The sequence below is a fragment of the Haliaeetus leucocephalus genome, unplaced genomic scaffold, assembly GCF_000737465.1.
Source record: "Haliaeetus leucocephalus isolate CR32 unplaced genomic scaffold, Haliaeetus_leucocephalus-4.0 Scaffold290, whole genome shotgun sequence".
Lineage (NCBI taxonomy): Eukaryota > Metazoa > Chordata > Aves > Accipitriformes > Accipitridae > Haliaeetus > Haliaeetus leucocephalus.
Window position 1 is genome coordinate 94377 of NW_010972726.1, and position 13256 is coordinate 107632.

At 60.3% G+C, this 13256-nt stretch overlaps 1 protein-coding gene and 2 non-coding genes across 3 annotated transcripts; 2 read left to right on the forward strand and 1 right to left on the reverse strand.

Annotated features, from left to right (window-relative positions):
• Positions 1-357: 357 nt before the first annotated feature.
• Positions 358-430, forward strand: TRNAF-GAA. The gene has a single exon. It is a non-coding gene; the product is annotated as a tRNA-Phe (tRNA).
• Positions 431-811: 381 nt separating this feature from the next.
• On the forward strand, positions 812-883 carry TRNAA-CGC. Its single transcript has one exon. It is a non-coding gene; the product is annotated as a tRNA-Ala (tRNA).
• A 2801-nt stretch (positions 884-3684) lies between these two features.
• Positions 3685-12196, reverse strand: LOC104833463 (antigen WC1.1-like). The gene is given in 13 exon segments (XM_010570120.1): positions 3685-3869; positions 4098-4250; positions 4456-4539; positions 4968-5063; positions 5792-5929; positions 6657-6971; positions 7598-7912; positions 8270-8584; positions 8671-8997; positions 9564-9878; positions 10101-10349; positions 10352-10405; positions 11866-12196. Coding segments are annotated over 13 exon segments (2877 nt in total).
• Positions 12197-13256: the final 1060 nt, after the last annotated feature.

Genomic DNA, 13256 nt, shown 5'->3' on the forward strand with positions numbered 1-13256 from the left:
GCACCAGCAAAAGCTCTGCCTCCCCTGGGCCCTCTCTTCCCTATGAGAGAGGTCTTCCACCAACCCCACCCTTCTTCCACCTTCAGCTTTGGCAGCTGCCTGTGCCTGGCCTGCCCACTTGCCTTCACCACTCACCTTTGTAACTGAGGCCCGACACATATCTTGGCACTCCCACTGTAAGCTGGCACCCACCCCACACCTGGAGTCTACCTGGCCATGGAGGCAGGGAGAGGCCAGGTCCCCTCTGCCCGACACTGGGCACAGCTTTTCCCTGGGAATGTCCCCAAGGAGCTCTCTTCATGTGTGTGTCAGCCTGTGGCCTGGCAGAGGAACTGGGACAAGGGCTGCTGGGGCAGGGCTGAAGTAGCTCAGCTGGGAGAGCGTTAGACTGAAGATCTAAAGGTCCCTGGTTCAACCCCGGGCTTCAGCAACGATTGTCTCCTGTAGATTTTTGCAGAGACTGCCTGCCTGCCTTCTTCCAGCCTGCCGTGGCCCAACTTGCTCCTTCACCTCTTGCCAGAGCACTGCCCGTGCACTGTAGCTGCAGATCTGCAGGTTAGAATGAGCCTTCCTCTTGCACTGCAAGCCCCCAGCCTTCCCCTGGACAGGACTCTCCATTCAGTGCTTCTTTGGGGTGGTCTCCAGCCATCCCTCCTTCCCTGCTCCACAGCACTTGGCATCTCTCCTTTGAGGGGGTCTCTGCAAAGACCCTGTCTCTCTCCTCTTTGCCATTCTCGATGGTGCACAGACTGTTCCCCTTGTCATAGACACATCACAGGAGAAGAGCGTCTCTCCTACTAGCAGGCATCAAGGGGATGTAGCTCAGTGGAAGAGCGCCCGCTTCGCATGTGGGAGGTCCTGGGTTCAATCCCTGGCATCTCCAGGGGTGGTGCTTTTGCCCTGACTGCCCAGCCTCAGGCAGGTGTGGGCTGGAGCTTGGGCACTGCTCCTCTCCAGGCCCTGTGGGCCTGCCCTGCCCACCAAGGGCTTGGCTGTGAGCTGGGCAGGGCTGTGGGACTCTCAGCTGGAGTCTTCCTTCCACCATCGCCACTGGCTTGAGCAGAGCCTCAGCTCAGGGAACCTGGATCTGCTGAGGTCAGGCACAGCCCTGCAGAGGTGGGACTGGTGGGGCCGGTGCCCACCTCTTGCTCCTGGGGTGTGTGGTGACTCCGTCCACCCTGTGCTGGTAGGATCAGGGAGTCACAGGTCTGTCCACAGCCGTGCACAGGCAGTGAGGGCCAGGAGATGGTGCCTCGGCTGCTCCTCTGGCAATAACCCCCACAACCAAAATGGGGCATGAGACATGGATTCTCACTGCAGGGTGCCCAGCACCCTGGTGAGCCAAAACTCAAAGAAATAAGGCTGTTCTCCTATGGGCTTTAAACAGCCAAGCTCTGCCCAGCATGGGGGTTGCAGTGCTGAGACTTGGGGGTCTCACTGTGACCCCCCCTCAGGCAGGTCCTCGGGAGCTGCAGGAACAACCACAGATTTGGGGTACAGCAACAATCTTGCTTTGCTGCAGAGAATGGACCCAGCCTGCAATGCCAGACTGTTCAGGTCCCCAGATGCCATGAAACAGGCTCTTCCTGCTCAGGCGTGCTGCCCCCCTCAAGCACACACAGGCCTGTGGCTCATCTCCCCAAGGAGGAAGAGGAAAATGTCTGCCAGGTGCCAGAGTAAGGGAGAAATATTACCCCTGTGGGAGGGCAGAGCTGGCAGTGAGGTGGCACAGGACAGGCACTGGCCTCTTCTCCCCAGTCCCCACTTGGAGCACCTTGAGTCTGCACGTCAGTGTCCATACTGTCCATAGCCCCACCATCCTGTGTTCAGAAGATAACACTCCCCCCTTCTTTACTTCACTTTTATACCTTACTTCTCTGAGATGCAGGGCTGGAGCTTGCCCCCATGGGAGTTTTCCAGGGGATGGAGGCTGTGCTTGCAGTGCCCATGTATGTCACCCATCACCGTGGGGGTCTCACCTTGGGAACGCTGCTCTCCCATGGGGTCTGCCAGCAGGAAGTCTCTGGGGTATGGGGCAGAGGAATCTGTGAGTCTTGGCTTCTCCCAGATCCCCCCAGGATCACCACAGGGGTGGAGGAGCTCCCAGCAGGGAATGGGGCAATGCTGAAGTGGGAGAGGGTGCTGGTGACAGCCACCTCCTCCCCGCTTCTCCTCTAGGGCCAGATCCTGCTGCTTGCAGCAGTACTGAGCTCCACCAACTCCCCAAAGGGAACCCTGCCACAGACAGCCAATGCACCTTCCAACCCGCAGCAGAGGAGCCTTTTGGGGAAGTGCCAGAGGGGTGTGGAGACCCACCAGCAGGAGCAGGGAGGGAAGTTTGGGCACCAGGTCCTGCCCAGGTGTCAAACCCTTCTCCCCGCCTGGTTCCTGCATAAGAGGTTTCTCTGCCCATGGGCACTGGGGCAGGTGAAAGCCACAGCCAAGGGAGAGGAACCCTGGCTCAGCTCCCAGCAGTGCCTCTTTTAGGGGAGGGACACAAAATCTCCTCTGCCATGGAAATGTGCCCACGTGAGCATCCTCCCAGATGAGCCCTTCTCCAGGCCAGAGGCTGGACCATGGCTTCTGGCTGCAGCACACATCTCCTGGGGATCTTTTCTTCATCCCCCCAGCCCTCCAACAGTGCTGGGGGAAAGGTGCCCCCATCACCGTTGCTTCCCTCTCTTCTGTGCCTGCACACAAGTACTGCCCTGACACAAATCCAAACTGACATCCCTGGTGAGGCAGCAGGAGGGCAGGGGGCTGGAGGAGAGCAGGAGGAGGGGGTTCAAGGGCTGCCGTGGGGCCTTACAGCCTCTGCTCAGAAAGAAGGCAGCTCAGTGCCTTGACAAGAGTGCTCAGGGTCTGCGAGGGCCCAAGGCAGCAGGAGCAGCCCATGGAGACTGGGGTCCTGGCAGAGCATGAGGAGAGGGAATCCCAGCCCCGTGTGTCCCAGAAAGCAGCTCTGCACCTTGTGCTGGGGCAGTGGGGAGCAGAGCTGCCTCCTAACCATGGTGGGAGGTAATCCATGGGCCATGTTCCCCCCTGGGGCTGGCTGGGATGTTCAGGGCACTGTGGCCACCTCAGGGCTCACTTCTGTGGGGCCACAGCCCAGGGCTTACCCTGACACGGCAGCTCTGTCATGGCCTCTGCACTGTGGGACCAGCATGGCCCAGGCCCTGCCTGGGGCAAAGAGCAGCTGGGAAACCCTAGGGCGAGGAAATGGGTGCTCAAACTGAGGTGCATCACGGAACCTATCAGAGAGCCATTTTGACTAGAAACTGCCTGTGGCCAGTAGGATGGAAATGTCTCTGTCAGCAGGATTATTCCCCAGGGACCATGGGCTCTCACTGCTTCACAGCCTGACCCCAAGCCTGCTGTCCCTGAGACATGCCCATTTCCCCACTTCCATGACTTTGTTCTCTGCTCCTCCTGACCAGCCTCAGGAAGATGCCCTGACACTTGGGCAGGCAAGCACCAGCTCCGGGTCAAAGCTGAACACAGCTGTTCTATTATGAACAAAGATGATGCACAGCATAAAAATGGGAATAAAAATAGAGGAAACTCCAGGCGCTTTCTGTTGCCCGTGGGACAAGGGAGATGGTTCCCTGGTGCTCGTGGCTCTCCCAGCTCCACAGACCTCTTCTCCCTCCTGGCTGCACCCAGCTGCACAGCAGGGATGGGCTCTCATGGCCTTGGGCTCGGGGACTGTTGTGCACAGAGCTCCGGTGTCACAGCCATTGTGTCCTCAGGGGGATGTGCCAGAGACACCTCTTCAGCATCATCATAGCCCATGCTCCCCAGGGACAGGGGCCACGTGTCTCCTTCAGCTCCAGGCACCCCAGCACTTGTCCAGGAGCGCAGGCTGGCCCCTGCAAGCAGCAAGGCAGGACAATGCAGTTCGGCCCATGGGGTCTGTACAGCATCTTCCTCCCTGCTCCTCACCACATTCAGCTCCTTCTCCTACCCCTAGTCCCTCCAAGGAAAACGCCTGGGACAGGTTCCCCCTTCCCAGGAGGCTGGGGTCTCAGGACAGCAGTGACTTGGGTGGCCCCAGGGTTGGAACCCCAGGAACCAGCAGTGCTAAATTTCCCTCTCACCTCCGGGTGCATCCCTGGGCTCTGCTCCCTCCTCTGGCTCCCTGGGCATTTCCCTCTCTCCCTGCCCAGGGGCAACATCCTCCGTGGGATCAGAAACCTCCCTGGCATCATCATAACCATCTGCTGGGTCACCTCCAGGTGGGACAAGAACATCTGAAAAGAGAGGGGAGCTGGTGACAGTGAGAAGGTACATCCTGCAGAGCAGAGCGAAGATGTGCAGGGACACAGGGCTGAGACACGGGTATTGGCAGCACCACAGGAGACCCCCATGTCCTCCCCATCTCCAGCGGTGACACTGAGTGACACCTCTGTCCATCACATGTCTTCAGGGAGATCAACTCCTTCTTGCCTCTGTTACCTGCTGCTGATCCCAGACCATCCTCCTCCTCGCTGACCCCAGGGTAGGACTGCAGCTGGGTCAGGGACTCCTCTGAATAGGAGCCTGGAGAGATGCACAGTGGGTGTTATGGAGCAAGCCCCACTGACCTGGCTCGTGGTCAGTGCTGCTGGGGAAGGGGGACCCACAGAGCTGGGGCTGCGTGGGGAGGAGGGCTGGGAAATCACCCTGCCTCCCTGGGGCAAACCCTGTCTCAAAGGTGCTCCCAGAGCTGCCCTAGCACAGCCCCTTCCCTCACTCCGCGGGTGTCCTTGGGGTGCAGGGGCAGGAAGAGAGGGGCTGTCCAGCTGGGACAGGCAAAGCTGTTTGTTTGGGAGAAAGCTCCCGTTCCAGGCCCAGGACCTGGATGGTCTCCCCACAGACCATGTGGCCCCAGGGGGGCCGTGGGCTGGGGGGCTTCAGGGAATCAGCCCAGGGTTGGGGCCAGGGGAAAGGGTCCTGCAGATTTGCCTCCAGGGAGGACCCACCCCCACCTGAGCGACCAAACCTCGCCTGCTTCTCCCACGCTGGGCTGTAACCAATCTCCTCGTACAGGGCCTCAGGGAAGGGCTCCTGAGCACTCCTGGAGCCTGGGGACAGAGGTAGGGCTGGCAGAGGGACAGGCAGAGGGGCAATGGGATCACACTGCGCTGCCCCAAACCTGTTTCTTGGGCCAGCCCAGGACTGGCCCGATGGCACAGCCCCACTGCACTGTCCAGGCACAGCTGCCACATCCCCAGTGAGGGCAACATCACTGTGGAGATTATCTGGGGCAGTGTCACCCTCGCATCATCCTTTCGGAGACAATGCTCATGCCCCTCTGGCCCCAGGGTCATGCACCCCTTGTCTGACCCTGGAGCAGCTCCCATGTTTCTTCCACTTGGAGCTTTCCCCTAGCTGCCCCATGGGTCTAGAGTATTCAGGGGGTGGGCAGGGCTGGGCAGAGGGGACAGCCTGGAGGCCTGACACCACGGGGATGGACCCTTCTGCCCTGCACTCCTCCCATCATCTTCCTTGTCCCAGAGTCCCCCCCCAGCACTACCCAGAGCATTGTCAGCCTTGGCCATCTCCCTTCTGCTCACATTTCCCCCAGCCCCGCTCTTCCATTTCTTCCCTTGCCCCATCGCTACCTCCCCCCGCCTCTGGGCTCTCTCCACCCCTTGCTGCTGGTGCCCCACAGCCAAGCACTCAATGGGGTGGTGCATGGGACAGGTGGCAGCACACAGTCTCACCCCCCAGCTCTGCCTGTGCCCCTCACTGACACCCCGCAGCCCTTCCAGGAGGTATTTCCCCCTGGGACTGCTGTGGAAAGACCAACCTCTGCACCCAGCCCTGGTGCTTAGTGCTTGCCCAGCCAGGAGGGCCAGGAGCAGGCAGAGAAGGGCCCCCAGGATGATGCAGATGATGACGGGCACTGAGACTCTCCCGCTGCCACTCAGACGGCCCTGGGGGGAATCTGTGTGGGCAAGAATATGGAAAGGCCAGCAGCAGGCCTGGGTGAGGGGGAAAAAGCACCATTCCTGACCCCCATCACACAAGGCAGCAGGGGATGGAGGGCCCCAGGGATGAGCGATGGAGAAGCTGCTACCCTGATGAGTAAATGACAACCTTCCCTAGCCCCCTCACCACCAGACCAGTGCCTTCTCCTGGGAGTTTCACACCTCAGCAAGGAGCCCCTTCCACCCAGCTGTGGGTCACAGTCTGGCCCTGGGGATACCCAGATCCGGGGGGAAGACAAGTTACCTGCTCGGGGTGGGGATGCTGCTGTCCTGGGTGTAGCTGCAGAGGAGAAAAAGGAGAGCTGGGCTGAGAGGGTGGGTATGTGGGTACCGGGGAGCCTCCTCCCCAACACACCGTGTGTGTGTCTGTGGATGTCCCTGACACATCCCACCCAAATTGCCTCTCCTATAGTGCTAGAAAGAGAGGCCGGGAAAGGGCTCAGTGCCTCTGCTCCGGGTGGCAGGCAGGATGGCACAGATAGCCCAGGGGATAACCCTGGGGCTGCAGGGCCCCACGGGCAATGGCCAGAACACATCCAGTTCCACCAAGGCTGCTCCCCACTTGGCACCAGGCTCCTGCACTCCACAGGAATGTTCTTGCTCTTGGGAGGTCAGGGGCCATGCCAGGACCAAGGGGGCAAAAGGCCTTCCCCCTGAGCAAGGGGTCCCAGCCCTGCCACTCACCTGAGCAGTTCACACCAGCATCTTCCTTGTGCCGGCAAGCACCGCCATCCCCAGGCCGGGCCCAGCAGTCCTGCAGAGACAGCTCTGTCCCACGGCACTCCACCTGCTCCAGCCAGATGGGGCCCGTCCCCATCCCAAACGCAGCCTCATGCAGGGCAGACACCGCGGGGCCACAGCCCAGCTGCCTGCACGCCACCTCAGCATCCCGCATGTCCCAGGAGTCGTCGCACACCGTCCCCCAAGAGCCACGGTGCCAGACCTCCACTCTGCCCGAGCACCTGTCCTCACCTCCCACGGCACGAATCTTCTCCCTGTCTGGAGAAGGCAAAGACCTCCCATGGCACGGAGACAGCAGGCAGAGCCCTGCCAGACAAGAAGCATCCACAGACGAGCAGCTCCCTACCTGTGCAGCTCGTGGAGTTGGGGCACGGGGCCAGCGGGATCGAGGGCATTTCTGGGCGTCTCCCTGAAGAAGGAAACACTGTGGTGAAAGGGCTGGTTTGGGAGATCGTGCAGAAGAGAGCAGGGCTGAGCTCTGCTTGTGCCTCCCTCTGCCATCTTGATAACAGCAGCAACTGAACCCTGGTCATTGAGGGGACAAGCACAGGACTGTGGGGGGACCCCGACTGCTCAGCCCCAAAAGGTCCCTGTTTAACAGAGCAGCAGGAGCGTGTCTATGGAGGGGAGGCTCTTCTGAACCCTGTCTGGTCTCTTCTGAGACCTCACCTGGAGATGCCTCTGCCTCCCCCAGGCGCTGCTGGCAACCTGGGTGGCAACTGCTGCTGGACGTGTGTGGCTGTGATCGCTTTTCTGCCACCAGCAGCAGAAGGGACTGACATGGAAAGGAAAAGCCCCTCCAAGCTCTTTTTCCGCATTTGGCTGTGCTCAACAGGGAGCAGGAGCTAGAGTGACACTGGGGTGCCCAGGTGGCTCAGAGTTACCATTGCAGGTGATGTGGGCCTCCTCTTCTGGGTCTTCACATGACTGTGGGTTCCAGGGAGCAGAGGGACACTGCCAGAAGGAGCTGGTTTTCTCCCCACACCGCACCTTATCCAGCCACGTAGGGCCAGACATATTGCCAGAAGGCAGCTGTGTTTCCAGGGATCCTCCGTTCCCGCAGCCCAGCTCCTTGCATGCCAGTGACACCGTGTCGAGAGTCATCAAGTTGGAGCAAATGCTGCCCCACGTTCCGTTGTAGAAAACCTGCAGGCGCCCGGAGCAGCCATCACTGTTCTCCAGCCTCAGGGCCATGAACTCTGGGAAGAAAAGTACCAAGAGGGAACAGGCTGGTCTGAGGCTGTGGGAGCCAGGACACCTCTGCACCCCCCAGGCCCACAGCTGGGTAGGGCCATGGCCAGTACATCCCCCTTGCACCCAAAGGTAGAGAGAAGTCCCTGATGGACAGACACCCCTGCCCTTCCTGCAAACCCTCAGGGATGGCTGAGCTCCCCAGGGACCCTCAGTGGGACTGAGGGTACCCGTGCATGGGTGTCCACAGGACATGCTCGGGCAGGAGCTCAGAGGCAGCCAGGGACAGCCTTGGCCATGCCCGTCTCTCCTTGTGTCCTGGCCTCTGCAAGAGCCAGGTTCCCTCTACAGCTCCCGCCACAGACCTGAGCAGATGACTCCCGCATCCTCTTTGTGCCCGCAGTCGTGCTGCCCCCAGGGCCTGGCAGGGCAGTCCCAGAGAGCAGCTTCGGCCCCAGAGCAGTTCACGCCATCCAGCCAGATCTGCCCGGAGCCTTCCCCAGACTGAGCGGAGCCGGCTGCCTCCACTGCCCCTCCACAGCCCAGCTGGTGACAAACGACGGTGGCATCAGACAGGTCCCAGCCATCGTCACAGACAGTCCCCCAGATGCCCTGGTAGTAGATCTCCACTCTCCCAGCACAGCGCCCGGTCCCATTCACCAGCCGGACCCTCCGGCTCCCTGTAGTGGGTAGAAACCCCAGTTGCTGTCAGGGGCTGGCTGCCCACCCACCCCATCACCTGGGGTGCCCGTGCAGCGCCGCTCACCCCAGCAAATGACTCCCACATCCTCTGCTACCCCTGCCGCCGGTGCACTCTCGAGCAGGGAGGTGTTGCAGAAGGCCAGGCTGGCCTCGTGCCCTGCACACCAGACGCCTTGCAGCCCCACGGGACCCGTCCCTCGCTCAGGCTTTGGGGGGTTGTAGGCTGTCCCTGCCTCTCCACACCGCAGCTGCCGGCACACCACACTGGCCTCCTGCACGTCCCACTGGTCATCCAGGACTCTGCCCCACGTCCCATGCTGGAAGATCTCCACTCGTCCGTCGCACCGGCTCTCTCCACCCACCAGCCGCAGGGATGCAAAGCTGGCTGAGCCTGGGGAGAGCAGAGATGCCACAGCCATTGGTGGCACCAGGGAGCATGGCATCCTTCAGGGAGCAGGGCGAGGGGGGATTTTCCGACCAAACACAACAAGATTGAGCCTTTTGCTGATGAGAAGCGAGGGCAAAATCCTCTCTGCAGCTCACACCCAGGTCTGCTGCTGCTGGGGGCACCCAGGCACCTGCTTCCTGGGTGGTGGGATGAGGCTCTGCAGAGCTCTCTCTGGGGATGGGATGCAGTTGTCTGCAGCCAGAGGGATGGACCACAGCCCTGCTCTGGGCTTTTCCCACAGTAGGAGAACGGAGGAGCCCAGGCCTGGTGGTGGTGATGGGGCCTATGCCACTGCCCTGGGGGCAGATGCCTGCCTCCATTCAGCCCTCAGCTCTCCCAAAGTATAGCGGTCACTCTAAGCAGGCAAAGCCCTCCAGATGGCTCCTGGGGAAGCCAGGGTTTCTCCAGGGAGAAATTCAGCCTGGTACTGTCGTGGGACCCCTGGTTTGTGTGGCCACATCACACACAAAGGGCAAATGGAGTTAATGCAGCATTTTTCCATCACTCACCTGAGCAAACGACAACAGCGTTGTTCCCGTGGGAGCATGGTGAGGCTCCCAGGGTGATCACTGGGCACTGTCCCAGATGGGCTTCTGTCCCGTCACAGTGGAATGAGTCTCTCCAGATGGGGCCAGTCTCTCTCCCAAAATGCTCTCCTCCAGGAATGGACTCAGCAAACCCACAGTTGAGTTGACGACAGAGAACGTGGGCATCCGAGAGATCCCAGCGGGAGGCACAGAGGCTCCCCCAGGTCCCCGACACCTGGACCTCTACCCTCCCTGCACACGCTGTGCTGCCGTTCACCAGCCTGAATCCTGTGTATGCTGGGGACAGAGGAGGAGGAGAGAGGGTGGATTGGTGCTCGTGTACCCTCAGCAGCCGGCGGAGAGGCCAGAGGGACAGCATGCCTTCTCCTTCTGCACTATTTTCATGCTGCAGACAATCCCATCATCCCTCCTGTCCTCACACCTGGCCCAGCACGGTCCTTGCTCTGTTCCCCAACCCCTGGCACAGCCCTGGTGTTCAACACCTCCCTGAGTCCTTACGTGTGCAGGTGACAACAGCGCTGTTCGCGTGGGTGCAGGGCTGGTCCCTGGAGGACCCTCTGCGGCAGGAGATGAGGCGGGATTCATTCCCCACACACTGCAGCTCTCCATCCCAGATGGGACTGACCCCTTCTCCAAAGTGAGCTGGCCCAGCGACAGGCAGGGCCACGCCGCACTGCAACTCCCTGCAGACCACATCAGCAGCTTTGGGACCAAAGTGTGAATCACAGTTTTCCACCGGTCCCCGTCATGGATCTCCACACGTCCTGAGCAGTGTCTCTTCCCTTCCACCAGCCGGACAAATCCTGGAAAAAAAACATAAAAACTGGGAGTTCCCAGAGCCCTCTGGCAGTTAAATGCCCATGTCCTGCATCATCCTCAAGCAAGCCATGACCAAACTGCGCATTGCACATTCCAGAGGAAGTTGTTGGGGGGGTGTTGGTGACACAGGCACATCCAGACCGCCACACACCCCACCTCTACACCATCAGAGCACTTGAGGTTGCGTGTCTGTCACAGACTCACAGCCACAGGTACTGCTCAGACAAACTGCTCCCACACAAGGCTCCCTGTGTTGCCTGGCATGGTCTCCCCAGCACTGCCATAGTGTGAGAGTTTGGATCCAGGAGAACTGGCCCAGATGATAATGACTGCTGCAGCCTGCTCAGCCCCTGCAGAGCTTGGGGCCAGGCAGGACCATCACCCGGATGCAACCAGAAGCACCCTCTGATCCCAGGGCTGTTCCTGGGGTGTTGGAAGGTTCATTTTAGGCAGAAGATGTCACAGAGCACAGAAATGGTGCAGCTGCCATCATGCCTGGTGCCTGTCCAGATCCCTCTGATGTCTGCTCGGGGGCAGGTTGTCCTCAGCCAGGGACACAGTGCTCTGCCTGGAGGTGTCCACAACCCAGATGGATGGCCGGACAGAGGGGCAGGAGACTCCCACTGGGCCCATGCCAGCTCTCAGAGAACAGCAGGCACAGAGGAGGGTCAGTAACTGCTGCCAAAGACCCTGTGTCATGGGGCAGTGTGGGGAACCATGGGCAGGCAGGAGGGCTTGGGCAGTGGGTCAGCACTGCCTGCACAGGGTCATGTCCCCACAGGACTATTCATAGCCCCAGGGACATCTCAGTACCAGCCTGTGCATGTGGTGGTGCAGGAGGAAACAGCCAGAGTCAAGCAGCTGCCAAGCCCCTAACCCTCGCAAATGCTGGTCCACACAGCCGAGCCCTGGGCACAGGCAGGAAAGGGCTTTGTGGCCACCCTGCTCCATTCCCCAGGGCCCAGAACTCATCCTCTCTGAAAAGACCACTTGATTCAGGTGAGGTAACCATGTCTACAAAGGGGAATGACCCAGGAGGATCAGCCATCTCATGCCATTCCTCCAAAGCGTGGAGTGCCGAGCAAGTGCCCCCAGGTGTTTCCAGCACAGGGACCCTCAGCATTGTTGGCTGCAAACTGGCAGAATGGGTGGAGATCGATGAAGCCCAATGGACACCCCAGGGCAGGGATGGAGGATTCATCTGCAGCCCAAGACACTGACTGAGGGTGACTGAGACACTCTGGCAAGGACAGTTCACCCTGGGGTAGGCTCACTCTGGGCCTTCCCGAAGGACTGGGGACATCAGCAATGACAGTCCCAGCCTGGCAGTTAGACCAGCATCGCTGGGCCCTACTCTGGTGTCCACTTGTTGCTCCCTGAGGGCACAGCCAAGGAACCTTCCCCCATCCCAGACCCACAGGTAGGCAGCAGGCTGTCCCCTTACCTGAACAGATCACTCCAGCATCCTCACTGTGGTCACAGTTATGTTTACCCCATCCTCTGTGTTTGCAGTCAGACAGGGCAGACTCGGTGCCTTTACAGTCAACAGCATCCATCCAAATGGGGCCAGATCCTGGCCCAAAGTATCCATACTGAGGAGCTCCAACAGCAGACCCACAGCCCAGCTGCTTACAAACCACCACTGCATCGTTCATGCTCCAGTAGTGACTACACACAGTCCCCCACTTGCCACCGTGTTTCACCTCCACTCTTCCAGCACAGCGCCTGCCGCCATTCACCAGCCTCACCTCTGCAGCCCCTTCAAACACCAACATGGGATGGGTCAGGAGAGTGCCAAACCTCAGCACTGCAGGTCTGGGGGAACCCGTGACCTGGGCTGATTCAGAGGTACTGGGGTAGGAGCCCTCTCCCCTCCAGGCTGTCCCTGGTGCAGTGCAGGGGTCCCTTTTGTCCCTACAGGCTGCGCAAGGTTGTGGGTGCCCATTTCCAGCCCAGCTGGGTCACTCACCATCCCACTGCACAAGGCAGCTCTTCCCATCCCAACGGCCACCTGTCCCCACCCACACACTGCCCAGCGCTTCACTGGGCACCCTCTACTCCCCAGCCTGGCACCCCCTCAACAGCTCCTTGTACCCAGGCCTGCAGCTTCCAGCACCACCCTGCACCTGCCCCAGCACCATCCAAACCCACCCCCACCCCCAGGGCTTTTCACATTCTCAGGTAGCACTGAAATAATGCTGACGATCCCCCAACCCATGTCCCATCCTTACCCCTGGTGTCAGCCCAGTCCCGACACTGGACCAAGCTCCCCAGGAAGGATGTCTCTCTACTGTAGAAGCCCCGGTCCCCTTCTCTCTGTGGGGTCCAAACTGCTCTCATGGGGTCAGGGGTCCCCTGGACCAAGGGGGCAGTGAGCAGCACACAATCCCTCCGAGGTACCCTAGAGCTCCGCAGTGCCCTGGGCATCTCTGGGTGCTGCCATCACCAGCTAGGCCACCACCAGCTCCAGAGGTACAGTGCTGGGGAAGAGGGGATGCCAAAGGGGTACCCCAGGACAGGGTGTCTATGAATCCAGCCAAGCACAGGCTGCCCTGAACACTGGAGCCCTGGAAAAGGAGATATTCTCGCCCACCCAGATGGGCACAGGGTCCATGGACCTGAGCACCTTCTGCCCCTCATCTCAGTAGCACCTGCAAAGAAACGCCGTTCCCAGACAAATCCCAATGACCACACTGGTACCTGCTGGCTGTGGGCTGTGGAACAAAGGAGTTGGCACTTACCCCTGCACAGCTGTACCCAGAGGAGCAGCCACAGCATCTGAGGGGACAGGAGTCCCTCGGTGCCCATCCTGAGCCTCCTGCCCTGCCAGAACAT